At 47.5% G+C, this 19,358-nt stretch overlaps 1 protein-coding gene across 4 annotated transcripts; it reads right to left on the bottom strand.

Moving 5' to 3' along the window:
* Positions 1-89: 89 nt before the first annotated feature.
* RHBDD3 (rhomboid domain containing 3) lies at positions 90-12,426 on the bottom strand. Of its 4 annotated transcripts, none has more exons than XM_043968153.1 (6): positions 12,288-12,426; positions 10,981-11,234; positions 1,471-1,848; positions 949-1,111; positions 507-806; positions 90-421 (listed from the first exon to the last, which is right to left on the bottom strand). In XM_043968153.1, exons 2-6 carry the CDS (start codon positions 11,138-11,140, stop codon positions 235-237), a joined length of 1,188 nt encoding a protein of 395 aa, XP_043824088.1. In that variant the 5' UTR covers positions 11,141-11,234; positions 12,288-12,426; the 3' UTR covers positions 90-234. The 4 variants fall into 4 exon arrangements, with proteins under 4 accessions (XP_043824088.1, XP_043824097.1, XP_043824106.1 ...); XM_043968162.1 differs by having other exon boundaries at positions 10,981-11,231; positions 12,288-12,405; XM_043968171.1 differs by lacking the exon at positions 12,288-12,426 and adding an exon at positions 12,181-12,263.
* Positions 12,427-19,358: the final 6,932 nt, after the last annotated feature.

The following is a 19,358-nucleotide window of genomic DNA, read 5'->3' as shown; positions in this document are numbered from 1 at the left end:
AGTTTCCAGACTTCCACAACTGGAAGAGTATGGCCCACCCACCTCCCAGCTACTCCAAGCTCCTTCCTGAAACTAAGCATCTACTTTTCTTTAAAGATGAAATGGATTTATTCAGTCGGGGGATGTCTGTGCGTGAGTGTTGCTGGGAGCTGCGGCGGATGGCCCCCCCACATGAGCGCTGCCCCGTTCTCACTCCGGAGGTCACAGGGGCTCTCCTTAAGGCCCAGTTGGCTCCTATTTCTGGGCAGGTGGAAGGGGGCCCTCCCTGGGAGGCTCACTTCTGCCCACTGCGGTCACCTGGGCTGCATCGCCCACCTGCCCTTCAACCAGAAGGGAGACGGCCCCTTCCACGCGCCCTGTGGCTGCGAGCGCTACCACCGCCTGCTCCATGGAGAATCCCATGCGCTCCAGCTGTTGCAGCCTGGGGGGAGGAAGGCCGTGTCAGCTCCCAGGCCCCTGGACTCCGCTCCGTGCCCCCCCCCCCAGCTCCCGGGCCACCCCCTCACCTTAGGGAGGAGACCGAGGACTTGGACAATCTCAGCTCCTCCTGCGCAGGCCTCAAGGGCTCGTCCTGAAGGGAAGCGCGGATGGCGGCCTGCAGCAGCTCCTCATTCGCACGCTCTCCCTGGCTCCAGAGGGGGGTCTCCAGAGGGAGGCTGGGGGCATCCCACGACGGGGCCCCTTCAAAGATGGCGGCATCAAACAAGGAGGGCCCAGCGCCCAGGCCAGGAGAGAGGAGGCCTGGGGCAGGGGCGGAGGACCAGAGTCCTGGCACTAAATGCCCAAGAGCGCCAGGATCACTATGTCTGTGGGAGCAAAGCCCAGTTACCGTGGGAGGCCCGGCCTCCGCCCCAAGGACCTCCCTCCAGGGAGCCAGGCCCCGCCCATCCCCACCTCCCCAGGGAGCCATGGCCTGGCTCCACCACCCCACCCAGGCCGGGGGCTCACCTTAGCCCAGCAGGGCGGATGACTGGCAGCTCCAATGGGCTGCCTGGGGCTGGGATGAAGCACAACAGAGAGCTGCCCTCCAGTGCCCTGCAAACACCAGCCTTCTGCAGGGCTTGGAGCCTGCGCTCAGAGAGCTCCAGTGGGCGGAAGACCCCGGCAGAGTCTGCGTCATGCCCCAGTGGGGAGGGGGGCGGCCAGTCAAGGGAAAAGCTCACGCTGCACAAGGCCCCTGGTCCTCCCACCTCTGCGTCCTCCCGCCTCTGCCCCGTTGCCCACTAGACTCCTCTCCCCTTGGTGCATGGGTCAGGAAGAGAGGGTCGGAGGGGCCAACCCCCTGGTTTTTCCTGCCCCTGCGGACCTCCCCCACCCCCTTGAAATTCCTCCCCTCCATCCACCAGGCCCATGCCCCCTACACCCAGGGCTCTCATCTCCAGGCTCAAAGATGCGATGCCCCCAGCAATGTCTCAAGGTTCCATCCAGCCGTCCCAACCAGCTCAGGGGCCAATACCCACCAAAAGATACGGGCCAGGCCGGTGAGGAGGCCGCACAGCTGGAGAAGAAAGGGGGGCTCGGAGCTCACAAGGTGCATCAGCGCCAGCAGCAGCAGGGGCGGCAACACTCCCCCTGGCAGCCTGGGCCGGCTGCGGTGCTGAGCCGACAGCAGAGCCAGGTGGATGGGCGTGTAACCGCAGGCCCTGCTCCCTGCCCCGGGCACCCCAAGGCTGGCCAGAAGCAGGTAGAGCAGCCCAGTGGCCAGGGCCCCCAGGGCCGAGGCATGGACATAGCGCACAGTGCCCAGGTGACTCTCTTGATACCAGCCCAGGGTGGGGAAGAGAAGCAGGCTCAGCAACAGGGCGGGGAGGGCCTTGTGGCCCAAGGGGAAGGTCAGCAGCCGGTACACTGGTGGGACAGGAAGCAAAGAGTTAATGAGGAAAGTCCCACCCACCCCACCCCGCAGCCCAGTCCAAGGGCTCCCTGTCAACATGTGCCCCCTACATGCCACACAGTGAACACTGCTCCTTCTCAAGAATCTTACAGTCTGTTGAGAGGAGGCAACATACCCACACATGGCTATATTCAAAATATACGATGAGCAGCATTTATGAAACACCTACTATGTGCCCGGCACTGGGCCAGATATTGGAGCCACACACAAAAAATGAAACAATAACATATGTAATACTGGGTCTGAAAGAGTTTTACACACAGTATCATTTGATCCTCACAACAACCCGTGCAGGTAGATGCTATCATTATCCCTATTTGATACTTAAGGAAGCTGAGGCAGATCATGATTAAGTGACTTGCCTGGGGTTGAAAGCAGGATTTGAACTCAGATCTTTCGGATTCTAGGCCCAGAGCTCCATCACCTGCTTTCAAAGAGCCAATATTCAAACAAAGACAACGGGTACATACAGGTATGCATGTATACTGAATAAATACACAATAATGAATTACAGGGAAGCTAAGTGGCGCCATAGTGCACAGAGCGCCAGGCCTAGAATCAGGAAGAGGTATCATCCTGAGTTCAAATCTGGCCTCAGACACTTCCTAGCTGTGACCCTGGGCAAGGCACTTCACCTTTTGGCCTCAGTTTCCTCATCTGTCAAATGGGCTGGAGAAGGAAATGTTAAACCGCTCTGGAATCTTTGCCAAGAAAACCCCAAATGGGGGGCAGCTGGGTGGCACAGTGGATAAAGCACCAGCCCTGGATTCAAGAGGACCCGAGTTCAAATCTGACCTCAGATATTTAGCACTTACTAGCTGTTGTGACCCTGGACAAGTCACTTAACCCTCACTGCCCTGCAAAAAAAGAAAAAAGAAAACCCCAAATGGGGTCATGAAGAGTCGGACACGACTGAAAAAATGATTGAACAATTAAAATACAAAGTAGTTTGGGGAGGGAGGGCCCATTGGTAGGAAAGGCTTCAGATAGAAAGTGCTGCTGAAGCTGCCTCCTGAAGGAAGAGAGGGAGTCTGAAATGAAGCTGGAAAGGGAGTGCCTGGCACAGGGAACAGCCAGTGCAAAGGTATGGAGGTGGGAGATGGAGTCTGTACAGAACAGGAGAAGCCAAGCTAGCTGGACTGTACATGGCGGGAAGGGGAGACTCAGAAGCTGGGCTGGGGCAGGGGAGTTATTATAAAGGAGCCCCTGGAGTTTACTGAGGGCAAAGGGGCGGGGAACCATTCAAGAAGGACTTGAGGCCAGCGAATGAGACAGGTCTGAAGGTGAGGAGGTCCGAGCCAAGGTGGAGGTCCAAGGGGTGAGCCTGAGAGCAAGGACTCAAGGATAACTCGGGCCAAGTTCTGCATCCAAAGGGCACTTAAGTGTCAAATGAATGAATGAACGAACAAACAAATGAAGGAATGAATGAATAAGCATGTTCCAGGTCTAACCTGTGGACATATTTTCCAGAGGTCCCATTCAGAGCAGAAATACTAACTCAATGACCCTCCCCTACAAAAACCACAACATTTCTTCCTCTTAATCTTCATTAGATGCTGTGTCCAAAAATGAAAAAAAAAAAATTAGTCTCCAGGCTGGAAGGGACCCCAAACACCCATCTGACCAAGAGGCCTCTCTCTACCTACCCTGATGAGCCTCTGCTTGACTACCTCCTGTGATGGGGAGCTCACCCCCTCTCCCAGTAGCTTGCTCCTATTTGGGACAGCTGACATTGTTAGAGATGTAGCTTGGTAAAGTATTACCACACCCTGGCTGTGTGACCCTGAGCTAATCACTTCCTCTCTCACAGCTGTAGACAATTCTCTAAGATTATAAATAGAGAAGATGGTGCTAACCTGCATTGACGGAGGGGATTTCCTCTCCTGGGAGCTCTCCGAGCCAATGAAATCGAAGATCCAGTCCCTGCAAGCCACATCACCTCTGTCTGCCTCAGTTTCCTCATCTGTATAATTGGGACAATGATAGCACCTACCTCCCAGGGTTGTTGTGAGGATCAAAGGAGATATTTGTAAAGCACTTGCCACAGTGCCTGACACATAGTTAGAGCGATGTGTTAGTTATTATTTATTATTATTATTATTAAAATCCATCTTTGGACACTTCCTAGCTATGTGACCTTGGGCAAGTCACTTCATCTCAGTCTGCCTTAGTATCCTCAAATGTAAAATGATGATAACAGCACCTCCCTCACAGAAGCTGTTGTGAGGATCAAATGATAATACCTGCAAATTGTTGAGCCCAGTGCTATGTGAACGTTGGTTACCATTATTATGAAAGTCCAGCCTTGGACACTTCCTAGCAGGTGACTTCACCTGTCTGCCTCAGTTTCTTCATCTATAAAATGGGGACAATGATAGCACCTATCTCCCAGGGTTACTGTGAGGATCAAATGAAATATCTGTAAAGTGCTCAGCCCAGTGCCTGGCACATAGTAGGTACCGGATAAGCACTGGCTATTATTATTGTTGTCATTGTCATCATCAGATTATTAGAAGTTTTCTGACATCAAGTTCAAATCTGTTCCCCTCCAGCGCTGGGCCCTCTGGGGTCAGGTAGAACAGGACCCCTCTGAGAACCTGGGGATGTCCCCTATGTCTTCTCCCTTCCAGGCTGACCATTCCCAATTCCTCTGACCCACCTTCCCACGGGATGGTCTCCCAGGATCACGGGCATGGACCTGGAAGGAGACGCTCTGGCCCGGGGCCCCTATTTTTACAAATAAGGAAACAGAGGCCCAGATTTGCCTGAGGCCACAGGCCAGTCTGTGGCAGAAGCAGCATGCCCAGGGACACGGCCTCACACTTTGTCTGCCCCTCCTGCACTTCTCTAGCCAAAGCCCCACGCAGGAGCAGATTTAGAGCTACTGGGGGCCTCAGAAGGCACCTGGTCCAAGCCCCTTCCTCAACTGGACCGGGCCAGGGAAGATCTCTCGATCTTCATTCCCACTTGGGTGACACCTGTCTGAACTGCTGACCTCCGACATCCCCGACATCCAGGGTCATCCCTGGGGGTACAAAGGAGTCTGAGTGAATGAGAAGGGGGGCTGAAATCACTCTCCCTCAAGCCTCTTCCCACCCTAATCCATTCTCCACCCCACCCCCAAGACAATCTTCCTGGGTCTGACTCACACACCACATCTCCAGGAGCCAGGCCTTTGTACTTGCAGGGTCCCATGCCCAGAATGCCCTCCCTCCTCAAACCCATCTCCTAGCCTCCTTTAAGCCTCAGCTCAAATACTACCTTCAACCATCCCAATCGCTGCCCCCCATCATCACCCTGTTACCTCTCATCTACTCTATAAATCTTGTTATTACATTAGATTAGATTGTAAGCTCCTTGAAGGCAGGGTCTGTTTTTGTCTTTCTTTATATCCCTGACACTTAGTAACAGCTACATAGTAAGTTTAACAAACTTACTTTAATACTGACAAAATGAATGGACATTACTCCTTTCTATTAACAATTGGTGGGGAAAAAAAATTTTTAAAAACCAAACAATTGGTGGAATGTACTTTGTAGAAGACTTTCCTTGGGAGTTACTTGGCAAGTGTCTATTGTGTCAAAACAATGTATTGGTAGTTTTAAATAAAGTAAAATAAAATATACACTTTATTGTGTCTTTACAAAGCACTAGATCAAACATTAACAAAATGCATTTAAAGAAACCAAAAAATCTAGAATATCAAGGGAAAAAATAAAAAAGGTTCAAATGAAGGGGGAATACACTTCCAGAACTCAAACAACATTATAAAGCAGAATCAAAGGAACCATTTGCTACCGGTTAAAAAAATAGAAAAGTTGACGAGACAAGGGAGAATTAGAAATAATGACACTCAGTAACTCAGAGTTTGATAAAGCAGGAAAACATATATTATTTAGGGAAGAATTTCCTATTTCCTAAGAACACCCAGAAAGTAACTCTTATCCAACAGAAAAAACTAGAAAGCAGTCTGAAAGAAATTAAGCTCAAACCAACATCTTACACCAAGTTCCAAGACAGGTGTGGATCACTGCATACCTTATCAGATTTGTTCAATGTTTTGATGGGTTTTGTTGCTTGTTATTTCTCTTCATCCTTTCTTTCGTTTTTAAAAAATAATCTTCGGACAGCTAGGTGGCACAGTGGATAAAGCACTGACCCTGAATTCAGGAGGACCTGAGTTCAAATTCGGCCTCAGACCCTTGACACTTACTAGCTGTGTGACCCTGGGCAAGTCACTTAACCTGCATTGCCCAACACCCCCCCCCCAAAAAAAAGACTAGCTCTCTGATCACTGCAATCAATAACAAAAACATAAGTCCAGCGGGCCGAAGATGAAAAACACCACTCACCTACTGTCAGAAAAAGGCATATTTTTGGATACCACTAAATTGGGAATTCTTTAGTTGAGCTATGTAGCCACATCCCTGGGAATTTGTTTTTCAGGATGTCATTAAAAAAAAAAATCTTTTCTCAATTAGAGTAGTGAGAGAGGCAAATCAATCTTAAAAATATCTCTTATCTGAAAAATAAACATCTTTTAAAACAAAGAAGAGATATGAGAATATACTTCACCCATTCTTTGCAGGGGTTGGGGTCCACAGGTATAGAACACAGCATACATGGTCAGGCTGTCGATGAATTGATCAGTTTTGTTGAAGGTTTTGGTTTTTTTCCCATTAAAAAAAAATCTCCCTCTTGGGAGAGGAGAAGGAAGGGACACAGAGGGAAATCCAAGTGATGTTTAAAAAAGAGAGAGAAAAGCTACTTTAAAAAATAACAAAAGTTGCATTCTATGCCACCCAATCCACTCCCTTCTTAAGCAGAGTACTGGAGGTATGATTTCTCCTTTTCCTGTGATTCAAGATCACCAATAGCAAGAGCCAGGACTGTCGGTTATGTCCTTAGGGGCCAACTCAGCTTTGACCTGAATGGCCTTGGGCTGGGTTTTTGGTTTGGGTTTTTTTTTTTAGTGAGGCAATTGGGGTTAAGTGACTTGCCCAGGGTCACACAGCTAGTAAGTGTTAAGTGTCTGAGGCTGGATTTGAACTCAGGTACTCCTGACTCCAGGGCTGGTGCTCTATCCACTGCACCATCTAGCTGCCCCTTGGTTTTGTTTTTTAAAATAGCTTTTCTGGCTTTTCTCTAGATGAGAGCAATCATTATCTCTCAGTGGTCAATGTGACTGCCTCTGATGGCCTTCCCCCAACCCACCCAATTTCCTAGTGTGTCTCCTCTAAGAGTCTCAGTTCTGAACAGTGTATGAAGTAAAAGTCAAGAGACCCTCAATAAGGGCTGTGGGAAAATGTTGAGTCCTCTCGGTGGGAATGAAGTGGATTAGAACTGTCTGGGAATACACCTACAGGTGATTTAGTGTATGGAAAGGGGATTCAGATTTAGCTTGAGAATAGAAGCAGGTACTCAAATGCTAATATCCACAAATGGGGATTAATTCAAATAGAGAAGAACTTCCCAGGGGAAGTTCCCGAGAGAAAATCAAAGCAGAGGGGCAGGATGCTAGCCAGTTCCTAGATTGTAACCCTAGAGGGAGGGCCAATTGTTAGGGATAGGAAGAGATAAAAACAGACCTGTGAGCCTGCATCCTTGTTCACTCCACTAGGGGGTCGCCCATTCTCAAGAGAATGACAATAAATGAGCCTTTGACACATCACCCACGCTGAGTTCCAGAAGTTATTAGAGTGATATTTCTCACAAGGGCCAAGGAGTTCTTCTATAAATAAAGCATGTAAGTCTAGCAGACCTCATGACATCTGACACAGCATGATACAATAAACCAAAACCTGAGTTCAAATTCTGTCTTTGTTATTTATTATCCAGATTACCTAGCTTCCTTCTCCGTAAAACAAGGGGATGGATGGACTAAGTATTCTCTGAGGCCTGCATCTCTGCTTTTAATCTTTTGGTTTTAATTCAACTCAACACATTTATCCACCTGAAAAACGAGCATTACACCTACAAGAAAAAAGGTGGGTTTTATTTATAACTTATTTTTATATTATTTTATATTCATATTATATAAGAATCACTTTTTATTTATAATTTTGTTTTATATTATTTATGATAGTTTTATTTATAATTTTCTTTTATATTATATAACATTGTATATTATTTAATAGTATTATTTTAATTCTAAAAATGGGGCTGTAGAGCAGCTAGGTGGCATGGTGGATAGAGCACTGGCCTCAGATTCAGGAGGACCTGAGTTCAAATCCGGCCTCAGACACTTGACACTTACTAGCTGTGTGACCCTGGGCAAGTCACTTAACCCTCATTGCCCCGCAAAAAAACAACAACAAAAATTAAACTATCCTAAAATTATATTTTTTAAATTTTTTAATGGGACTGTTTTTATCTAAAGTCCACTGAATATATGTATGTGTGTGTGTGTGTATAAAACTTTCTATATATGGTGTTCAGCTTTCTGTGTACATGATGTTTCCTTACAATCAATAGAATATAAGCTTCTAGAAGGTAGAGACTATTCCCTTATACCCAGAGCCTGCTTAGCACACAGCAGAGATTCATTTTATCGATGCAAAAATAAAAGCATAATGAATGAATGAAAGGAAAAACCATTTGTATGAAATATGTAATTTCCTGAAGGAAGATAATGAAAAATACATGTTATATATTTTGTATTTAATTTTCTACGTAATAGATAGACAACTAATCTGATTTAACAGGAGAGGAAAAACAATTCCTTAAAAAATACAATTGGCCAAATGAGAGAAAAAATTGGACAAATGGGAGAAAAGAATGGCCAAATGTTCTAAATCACTATTAATAAGGGAAATGCAAATTAAAGTGACTCTGAGGTACCACCTCACACCTATCAGATGTAATATGACAAAAAAGGAAAATAATAAATGTTGGAGAAGCTGTGGAAAAATTGGAACACTAATGCATTGTTGGTAGAGCTGTGAACTGATCCAACCATTCTGGAGAGCAATTTGGAACTATGCCCAAAGGGCTATAGGACTGTTCATACTCTTTGACCCAGTGGTACCACTGCTAGGTCTGTATCCCAAAGAGACTTAACCCTCATTGCCCCACAAAAACAAACAAACAAACAAAAACATGGTAGGGGGCAGCTAGGTGGCCCAATTGATAAAGCACCAGCCCTGGATTCAGGAGGACCTAAGTTCAAATCTGGCCTCAGACACTTATGAGCTGTGTGACCCTGGGCAAGTCACTTAACCCTCATTACCCCACAAAAACAAACAAAAAAAATGGTATTAGAACAAAAAAAAAGTTAAAAATAGATCAATCAGGGCAACAAATCAGGTATACAATGTAATAAACAAGCAAAGAAGCATAGTTTTGACAAACCCAACGATCCCACTTACTATGGAAGGACTCACTTGATTTGACAAGAACTTCCTGGGAAAACTGGACGGCAGTCTGGCAGAAATTAGGTTTAGACCAACACCTGACACCACACATCCAGATAAGTTCTAAATGGACCTTATGTTCATGGTTATGCATAGTTGTCCATAGTTACTTGCATGTTGCCTCTCCCATCAGACTATGAGCCCCTTGAGATCAGGGACTCTTTTGTCTTTCTTTGTACCCTCAGTGTTTAACACAATACCTGGCACACGGTGACCAAAAAATGGCCAAAGGACGTAAAAAGGTTGTTTTCAAAGGAAGAAATCCAAACCATCAACCATATGCTTCAAATCACTAATGATGAGAGGAGTACACATTGAAACAACTCTGAGGTTCCACCTCACACCCGTCAGATTGGCAAACATACCCCTTAGAATGAAAATGACAACTGCTGGATGCAGTGAGGGAAGACAGGAACATTAATGTATTGTTGTTGAAGTTATGAATTGGTCCAGCCCTTCTGAAGAGCAATTTGGAACTATGCTCCTAAAGTTACTAAAGTCTGATTAGCCTACGACTCAGGTTTGCTACTACTAGACATTTACCTCAAAGAGATTGAAGAAAAAAGGAAAAAGACCTCTTGGTCCTTTTATAGATGAGAGAGAGAGGAAGGAAGGAAGGAAGGAAGAATGAATGGGGGGCAGCTGGGTGGCACAGTGGGTAAAGCACCAGCCCTAGATTCAGGAGGACCTGAGTTCAAATCTGGTCTCAGACACTTGACACTTACTAGCTGTGTGACCTTGGGCAAGTCACTTAACCCCCATTGCCCCGCAGAAAAAAAAAAAAGGAAGGATGAATGGATGGATGATATATAAAAGATAGATACAGATATAGATATGTATGCATATATATTTGTATTAAATGTTTACTTAGTTTATATATGTAAATTATGCATGCAATATATATTCAGATGGACAAAAATACTTATAACAGCTCCTTTTAGTAGTGACAAAAAACTGGAAACCATTCCTATTGAGGAATGGCTAAACAAAACATGGTATATGAATGTAGTAAAATATTAGAAGAAAAGCATGAAATGGACAATTTGATAGGAAACTAGGAAAACCTCCATGAACTGATGCAGAGGGAAATAAGCAGAACTAGGAGAACAACTTATCCAATAACAACAACTTTATAAAGAAAATCAGTTTTAAGAGACTTTAAAACTGATCACTGCAATAAGAAAGTGTGAGGGAGCAGCTAGGTGGTACAGTGGATAAAGCACCAGCCCTGGATGCAGGAGGACCTGAGTTCAAATCCAGCCTCAGACACTTGACACTTACTAGCTGTGTGACCCTATGCAAGTCACTTAACCCTCACTGCCCAGCAAAAAAACAAAACAAAACAAAAAAAACCACTTCTACATACACATTCCCTTCAATGAAATCTAAGCTCCTTGAGAGCAGGAACTATGCTATTTTTGTCTTTGTCTCTGCAGCATCCAGCACAGTACCGGGCACCAATGTTTGCTGAATTTAATTGAACACCAATGAGAAAACTAAGGATATCAATTGACTTTTGCGAGGTCCAAAACCAGTAAGTGACAGAACCAGGCCTACAGGCCAGGTCTTGGCTCCTTTCACTGCCCTATACCCCGTACCCTTCTCTCCAAGGTAGGACCAGGAATACTCAGGGAAAAAAACCTCCCCACCCAACAGGGAAACCAAAATTCTCACCCTGCCAATGTCCAAGCAGCAGGTCCAGGTCCAGGGCCAAACTTGGGCCAGCCCCCAACACCCACAGACAGCAGAGCAGCAGCAGCAGAAGAGAGGAGGCCAGGGGCAGCCCCCGGATCATCTGGATCACTGGGACCTGGCGTTCTCTGCTGGGTGCCATGGCTCCCAGGACTGGACTCTGACTAGATGGAGGGAGGGCTGGCAGGGCCGCCTAGCTGGGCAGTTCAGGGACAAATAGGTCCCAGGGCTGGCTGCTAGGAGCGAAGAAAACAAAAATTCTCAGTCCCAGAGAGATCCGCACCACCACCCCTCTCCTGCCCAGTCAAACCCAAGTTTGCCTCAGTTTCTTCTATTGTAAAAAGAGGTGATTATGAGATGGTTTATAAGATCATTTCCCCTTCTAGAACTACATATCCAGGATCACAGGATTGAGAACCATAAAGGGCCTCAGAGGTCATCTGGCCCAACTCCCCTTCATTTTACAGAGAAGGAAACTGAGGTTCAAAGAGGTCACAGAATCACAAAATAATAGTCGGAAGCCGTCTAATCTGATCCACACTGGAAAGGAATCCCCACTGTAATATCCAGCAAAGATGGTCCTCTTATTTGGGGTCCAAAAGAAACCTCGGGGTTATCTGGTTCAAAAAGGGAGAGGAGGCCCCCACCCCCACCCCACCCAGGCACATTCCTGAGTGCCCCAGGGAGCAGAGAGACCCATGGTGGGGCAGGAAGCATGGGGGGTCTCATTAGAAGCTCCCAGCTCCTTGGGAGCAGTGGACAAGACTGTAGGGGGAGTAACCCCAGGAATCCTGGGGCTGAAAGATCAGAGGCCAGAGCTCCCCTCTCTCTTGGATGGGAATCGGGGTGATGAGAAGCTGGCTCAGGTGAAGAGAGGGAAGATAGGCACCCAATGCAAGGGAGGACCCCCAAAACATGCTGCCCCTCACCCCCAAACTAGGGCTATAGCAAACCTCTGGAGGGGGAGGAAGTCTGGGGGCTCAATACGGGGTAGGGACCCCAAAACACGCTACCTCCCACTCCAATGGGCCCAGGAGGGGAGGGAACTCTAGGGACCCAGCACAAGAAAGGGACCCCCCAAAACACTGACCCCTCACCCCAAAACGAGGGTTATAGCAACTCTCTGGGCTGGGGTGGGGGGTGTAGGGGCCCAATATAGGGGACGCCCCCTCCCTAGGTAACCTCGGGCTCCAGCCTCGGGCATGGTCCGCCCTCCCCGCCAAGCTGCCCGCCGTGCCGGCCCGGGCGCTCCGGGCCCAGGACGCCCCACCCCCCGCGCGCACACACACCGGCCATCTTGCCATGCCGCCCGGCAGGGCCCCGGCAGCCCCGCGTGGGGGCGGGAGGCGGCGGGCTCGGCTCTGGGCTCGCCGGGGAGCGTCTACAAAGGACGGCGGCGGCCAAGGCCTGTCTCGTCAGGGAGCGTCTGCAAAGTGCAGGCCGGCAGAGAGGAGGGAGGGGGAGGAAAGGGAGGAGGAGGGAGTAAGGAGAGAGGGGGGAGGGAGGGAGAGGGAACAGGAAGGGGGAGGGGAGAGAGGGGGGAGGGAAAGTGTAGAGGGAAGGGAAGAAGAGACAGAGGGGAAGAGAAAAGAAGGAGAAAGAAGGAAAGAAGAAAAAAAGAAAGCAAGAAGGAGCCAAGGAGAGAGGCAAAGGAAGAGGAAGAGGGAGAAAAGAAAGGAGAGCTGGAAGAAGAGAGAGGAGGGAGAGGGAAGGAGGGAGGGAAGAATGTGGGGGGGGGGGAGAGAGAGAGAGAAGACCCTGGGGCAGCGGGGAGGGAGGGGGAAGAGGCTCCTGGAGGGGGCGGGGCCCTTAGAGCTACTCCAGCACCATCCACTCCTTTGGCGGAGCAGCAAGCCGGCCTGCAGGGTCCCGGAGCCTCCCCGGGCCCTCTGGCTGAAGCGCACCTGGCCATGGGGAGCCGTGGCTGTTCCTTGGTGACCCCTGGGACCCAGGGTCTCCTTGGTGACCCCTGACCACTGCCTCTAAGAGCAGGAATGTTAATCCTAAGAAGGGCCGGGTGGAGCCAAAATTGCAATCCTGCTTCTTCCTCCTCGTCCAGGACCCTGGGGAAGCAATTCCTGCCTAATTCTCCTTAAAACAAAACAAAACCAAAAACCCTACTTTTATTCCTGGCCAAAATTAGCTCCCCAGGAAACCTTTGAGCTGCTCTTCCTGGCCTTATCTCAACCCTCCAGCCTTCTGGGCCCAGTTCAGGTGCTGCCTCCTCCTGGAAGCCTCCCTGGAGCAGCCCAAGCCAAAGTGAAATCACAGAGGCGGTAAAGCAAGAACACCTGGGTTCAAATACTGTCTCTGAGTCTTACTACCTGAATGAATGAATGAATGAATGAATGAAGAAATTCATTCATTCATTTATATAATGCTACCTGAATGAATGAATGAATGAAGAAATTCATTCATTCATTTATATAATGCTACCTGAATGAATGAATGAATGAAAGCATTTAGTAAACACTGTGTGCCAGGCCCTTCACTAAGCAGGCAAGCCACTTCATGTCAGTGGGCCTCAGTTTCCTCACCTGGGAAATGAGGAAATTATCCTCTGAGGTTCTTTCCAACTCCAGATCTAGGTTCTTTTGAACCATGAAGCCCATCAGGAGCTTGGTGTGCTCAAAGGCAACAATTCATGATCAAATCCATCCAAGAAACCTGATTTTGTTTTATTTACTAATTTAAGGACTAAGAAGCCATTCTCTCTCAAGAGGTGAACTCTCCTTGCCTCAGGCCCCATGTCTTAAAGGGTACCAATCTTTATTTTCTTCTCCTACATTCAAAATCAAAGAATGATTGAGCTGGAAAGAACTTTAGAGATAATTTCTAAGCTAAAAAAAAAAAAATCAGCACAATGTGACAGAAAAAAAACAAGACACCTGAGGTCAAGTCCTCACTGGGACACTGATTGGCTGTGATCTTTCCTGGTCTGAGTCAGTTTCTTCATGAGTAAAATGGAGATAATAAAAATAGATAACAATACCAATCAAAACATCAAAGAGCTACTTTGTATAATTTGATGAGAATAATAACTTCATTTGGGAAAACAAAAGATCTAGAATGTCAAGGGAAATGATGCAAAGAAGCAGGGACAAATAATTTGGAATACCACTTCCAGACCTCAAACTCTACTATAAAGCAGCAGTTATTAAACCATCTGGTATTCGTTTAAAAAAAAAAAGAAATAGAAAGAGGGGGCAACTAGATGGCCCAGTGGATAGAGCACCCGCGCTGGAGTCAGGAGGACCTGAGTTGAAATCTGGCCTCAGACACTTAAGACTTACTAGCTGTGTGACCCTGGGCAAGTCACTTAACCCCAATTGCCTCACTGGAAAAAAAAGAAAAGGAAAAAAATAGAAAGATAGATCAATGGAATGGATTACACAAGAGAGTCTCAGAAGCAATAGAACGCAATACAATGTTTGAGGAAGTAGAAAACAAATTACTGAGGGGGAAATTCCCTATTTGATTTTTTTTAAGTGAGACAATTGTGGTTAAGTGACTTGCCCACGGTCACACAGCTAGTAAGTGTTAAGTGTCTGAGGCCGGATTTGAACTCAGGTCCTCCTGACTCCAGGGCTGGTGCTCTATCCACTGCACCATCTAGCTGCCCCACTCACAATTACTCTCAACCCCTAATATCCTGGGAGAGGTTGGGTTCCCCCTTTGCTCTACAGGAGTGCAATACTTGCTTCAGCCTCTCCAACCAAACCCTCTGACTCTCTCCCTCCTGGTTCTGATGTGGCATCTTCATTTTATACACTAAGACACAATGGCTTTGACTGAGGTGTACAGGTCCTGTTCACACTCTGATTGTTTGTCTTTCTTTTTACTTGTTTTTGTCTGTTTTTGTATCCCAGCTGAGCACAGTGCCAGGCACACAGTAAGCTTTAATTAGTGCCTCCTGACTGATTGGCTGAATCTTTTGATTCCTTATAAAATTGTTCCTATCTGACAAAGGTAGTTACTTTCAAGCGGGAGAAATGAGCCCTTTCTTATCCACAAGCATGAGGCATAGCAAGGTCAAAGCCACAGGGGTGCCAGGTGAAAGTCATAGATTGTTGTTGTTTTGTGGACCATGACATCAGCCCCAATCCAGGCTCAGACACAAGACACTCACCCACTGCGTGACTCCAAGCATGTCACCTAACTCCAACTTTTTAAGGTTCTCTAGGGTCTTGTTTTTGAAAGTCAAATTTTACATTGTTCAGGTCTTTTCATCACAAATACCTGAAAGTCCTCTTTTTCATTGAAGTCCCGTTTTTTCCTCCAAAAGGTTATACTCAATTTTGCTGGATAGGTGATTCTTGGTTGTAATCCCAATTCCTTTGCCCTCTGGAATATCATATTCCATGTCCTTCCATCCTTTAATGTAGAAGCTTCTAGATCTTGTGCTATCCTGACTGGGGCTCCACAGTACTTGAATTTTTCTTTTTGGCAGCTTGCAATATTTTCTCCTTGACCTGAGAGCTCTGGAATTTGGCTATAATATTCCTGGGAGTTTTCCTTTTGGGATCTCTTTAAGGAGGTGATGGGTGGATTCTTTCCTTTTCTATTTTACCTTCTGCTTCTAGAATATCAAGGCATTTTTCCCTGACAAAAATTCGGCAACAGAAAAAGGTTATGTACACCTATCTATTTTATATACCTAGATACCCAGGGTCCCATAAAAATTTATTGGGTGAGGGGCGGCTAGGTGGCGCAGTGGATAGAGCACCAGCCCTGGAGTCAGGAGTACCTGAGTTCAAATCCGGCCTCAGACACTTAACACTTACTAGCTGTGTGACCCTGGGCAAGTCACTTAACCCCCCCCCCAAAAAAAATTTATTGGGTGAAAAGGGATCACAAGTGGAAAAAGTTTAGGAAGCCCTGGCCTAGTAAGGGAAATAAGACATGGGCTTAGTTACTTTGTGGGATAAATTCCATCTTCTGGGTCTTCATATCTAGAAAAGCCCCTCCCCAGGCCTGAAATTCTCTCCCTTCTCACTTTCCTTTCATAGACACATCCCTTTCCCCAGCTTCCATCAAAGCAAGGGAATTGGTGCTTTCTTGGGCCCCTACACCAGCCCCTTCCTGCTCTTCCCAGTTAGTTGTCAAGTCATCGTGAAGCATTTGTTAGGCACCCGATGCATGCTAAGCTCTGAGGGCACAAAGCTACATGCTCAGGAAATGGGAACTCATCATCAGAAAGAAAGCACTGGGATGAAGGAGGATAGGGATCAACTTTTTTTTCTTCTTCCTTTTTTGGTGGGGCAATGAGGGTTAAGTGACTTGCCCAGGGTCACACAGCTAGTAAGTGTCAAGTATCTGAGGTCCAATTTGAACTTAGGTCCTCCTGAATCCAGGGCCAGCGCTTTATCCACTGCGCCCCCTAGCTGCCTCCTTGGGATCAACTTCTTCCAGCCTCCAAAGAAGCCAGGGAAACCGGCTGGAGGTGGAGATGAGGACAGGGACAATTTCAGGCATTTAAAGGAAAACACCAAAGGCGGGAAATGAGGCCTGAGCCATGGGATGACAGAGTCCTCTGAAGGGAACTGGGAGTAATAAGACTAGAGAGATGGGAAAGCACCAGGTTAGGAAGGATTATGAATCAAACAGAGGATTTCATATTTGTTCCTGGGGGTAACAGGGAGCCAGTGAAGTTTATGGGGTAGGGGGCAATGGTGACGTGGTCAGACCTTCATTTTAGAAAGATCAATTTGATAGGTGAGTGAAGGATGAATTGGAGTGGAGGGAGACTGGAGGCAGGCAGAGACCCCACCCCCCACAGAGAATGAGGATTTCCCAGGGTAGAGGTAGGGTGGGAGGTGGGAGGGGAGAAGGGGGTACATTCTAGATTGGATGTAGGAGGTGAGGATGATAAGTAATACCCTGGAGAGTAGGGGGGGGGAAGGGGTTATTGGGCAGCTAGTGTCAGGAAAACTCATCTTCCCGAGTTCAAATCAGGCCTTGGGGAGCAGCTAGGTGGCGAAGTGGATAAAGCACCGGCCCTGGATTCAGGAGGACCTGAATTCAAATCCGACCTCAGACACTTGACACTTACTAGCTGTGTGACCCTGGGCAAGTCACTTAACCCCCCATTGCCCCGCCAAAAAAAAAAAAATCAGGCCTTGGATACTTCCCAGCTGTGTGACCCTGGGCAAGTCATTTCATGCAGTTGACCTCAGTTTCCTCATGTGTAAAATGAGCTGAAGAAGGAAATGGCCAACCACTCTAGTATCTTTACCAAGAAAACCCCAAAAGGGGTCCCCAAGAGTTTATAGCACTAAAAACAACAAACAACAGGGTTTTTATGAGCATATTCGCTCTTCTGAAACTACTTCAAAACGTGTGTATCCCTGTCCTATTGCCAGTAGAATGTAAATAAGCTCCCTAAGGGCAGATGGGACTCTCACTTTTGTCTTTGCATCCTAGTGCCTAACACAAAGTAAGCACTTAATATTTGACTAGAAATAAATCTGATAGGGTAATTCAATCAACAAGCATTTATTGAGGGCTTGCTGTGTGCCAAGCCACAGGCTACCATTGTGGTACTTCCTCCAGATCCATGTTTTCTTACCCAGAGTGTCTTATGAAACCTCTATCAAATATTCCTGAGGTTTTCCTCCAGGTAGTTTGGTGTTTTTTTCCAGGGCAATGGGGGTTAAGTGACCCACCCAAGGTCACACAGCTAGTAAGTGTCAAGTGTCTGAGGCCAGATTTGAACTCAGATACTCCCGAATCCAGGGCCAGTGCTTTATCCACTGTGCCACCTAGCCACCCCTCCAGGTAGTTTTAAATTGGGTGGGTGGCAGCGAGCTTGCTCTCCACACATCTCTTTGGCTGATCATAGGTTTAATGATATTCCTTTCCACCATGATGTCACTGTCAATATGCTAGAGAGATAAAGGTCTGTGAATGCAGAAGGCTGCAAATAGCTTAGTGTTCTTTCCATGCAGTGACTGCTTTTGCTTTTTTCCCCCCCTCTTCCTCTTTTTAATTTTTGTGTTTGTTTGTTACAAGGCATGGCTCCGTGGGGAGAGGAAGAAGAATATTGGGGAAATGCAGGTGATAGAAAAACCAAGATATCAATAAAAACCAATTTTAAAACAAGGAGACAGCTTGCATCCCTCAAAGGATAACAAATACACATAATTTGTTACAGAAAGAAGGCACATTTTTGTTCATTATTTCAATAAATAAAAATTTAATTTAAAAATTAAAAATTTTAAGACTGGAAGGAATACCAGAAGGAATCTAATCCAATTCTCCAATCCACATTTTACAGCTGAGAAAGGTTAGATGACTCGGCAAGGTCACACAAGGCATCCTAAATTTGAACTCATGTCTTCTGACTTCACATTACGGAGTCTTTCTGTCCAAGAGAGTGAGGCACAATTGACTAGGGATGGGCCCTGGAGTCATTTCCTCTTCTCCGGGCCTCAGTTCCCTCACCTGTAAAATTAGGGGGCTGGACAAACAACCCGCTAAATCTTTGAACCGGAAGCCAAATAGACGTTCCCTACATTTGGAGAGGGGGCAGGCTGGGCCTGAGTTCTAACTCTGACGCTCTTTATTATTGACCCACATGACGTCGGGTAAATGACTGCCCTAGTGTGTTTCCTCTTTTGTCCCTTTCCGCTCCAAATCCCAAGACTTGAATACCCTGGGCAAATTGGGGCAAGGCTATTAGCCTCGAAGGGCCTCAGTTTCCTCACCTGCAAAACGGGGCTCGGACAGAGTGGGCCCTCCCGGGTGGGCCCTCCCAAGTCCAAATCCCAAGGTCCAGTCTCCCGGACCGGGGTGGTCTCTGGGGTGTCAATGCTCCTTGGAGTGGCACGAAGCTGGGGGCAAGGTCTCCTGGGTGTCGAACCAAGGGTACAAAGACCCGGGGTGCCTGACCCCTATCCATTTTAAGACTGGGAAAGTGATTTGCGAAGTTCAATTGAAGCCCCGCCTGAGCACGTGGCTCTCCCCTGGCCGTGCCTGTCCCAACCTGCCCCCCACTCCAGACTCCCCCCTCCACGATTACTCAGCAGTTGTGCCACGGCCCCAGGATCCCTTCCCCCAACGCTCCAGCTCGTCTTCGTTTTTCCTAGGGGAGGACTATTGTGGGACGGTCCCTAACAAAGCCAGGACGGAACCATTCTCCAAATCTCCGCCTTGTTGAGGAGTAGGATCCGCGACCGCCCCACCCCCGGGGCCAGTCCGTAAAGGCAGCTCGTGGCGCTTCCGGAGATACTTAGACACCCCCAGCCTCCAGACCCCACCCCCTCCGGACTCAGGCGAGAGTTGGGTCGGAAACCCCTCCCCTCGCTTCACTCCACCTCATTCGTCTCTTCTCCTCCCCCCCCGCGGACCAATCCGAGTGG

This window comes from Dromiciops gliroides, chromosome 1 (assembly GCF_019393635.1).
Source record: "Dromiciops gliroides isolate mDroGli1 chromosome 1, mDroGli1.pri, whole genome shotgun sequence".
Lineage (NCBI taxonomy): Eukaryota > Metazoa > Chordata > Mammalia > Microbiotheria > Microbiotheriidae > Dromiciops > Dromiciops gliroides.
The sequence above is the reverse complement of the archived record's forward strand: the minus strand, read 5'-3'. Positions and strand labels throughout refer to the sequence as shown.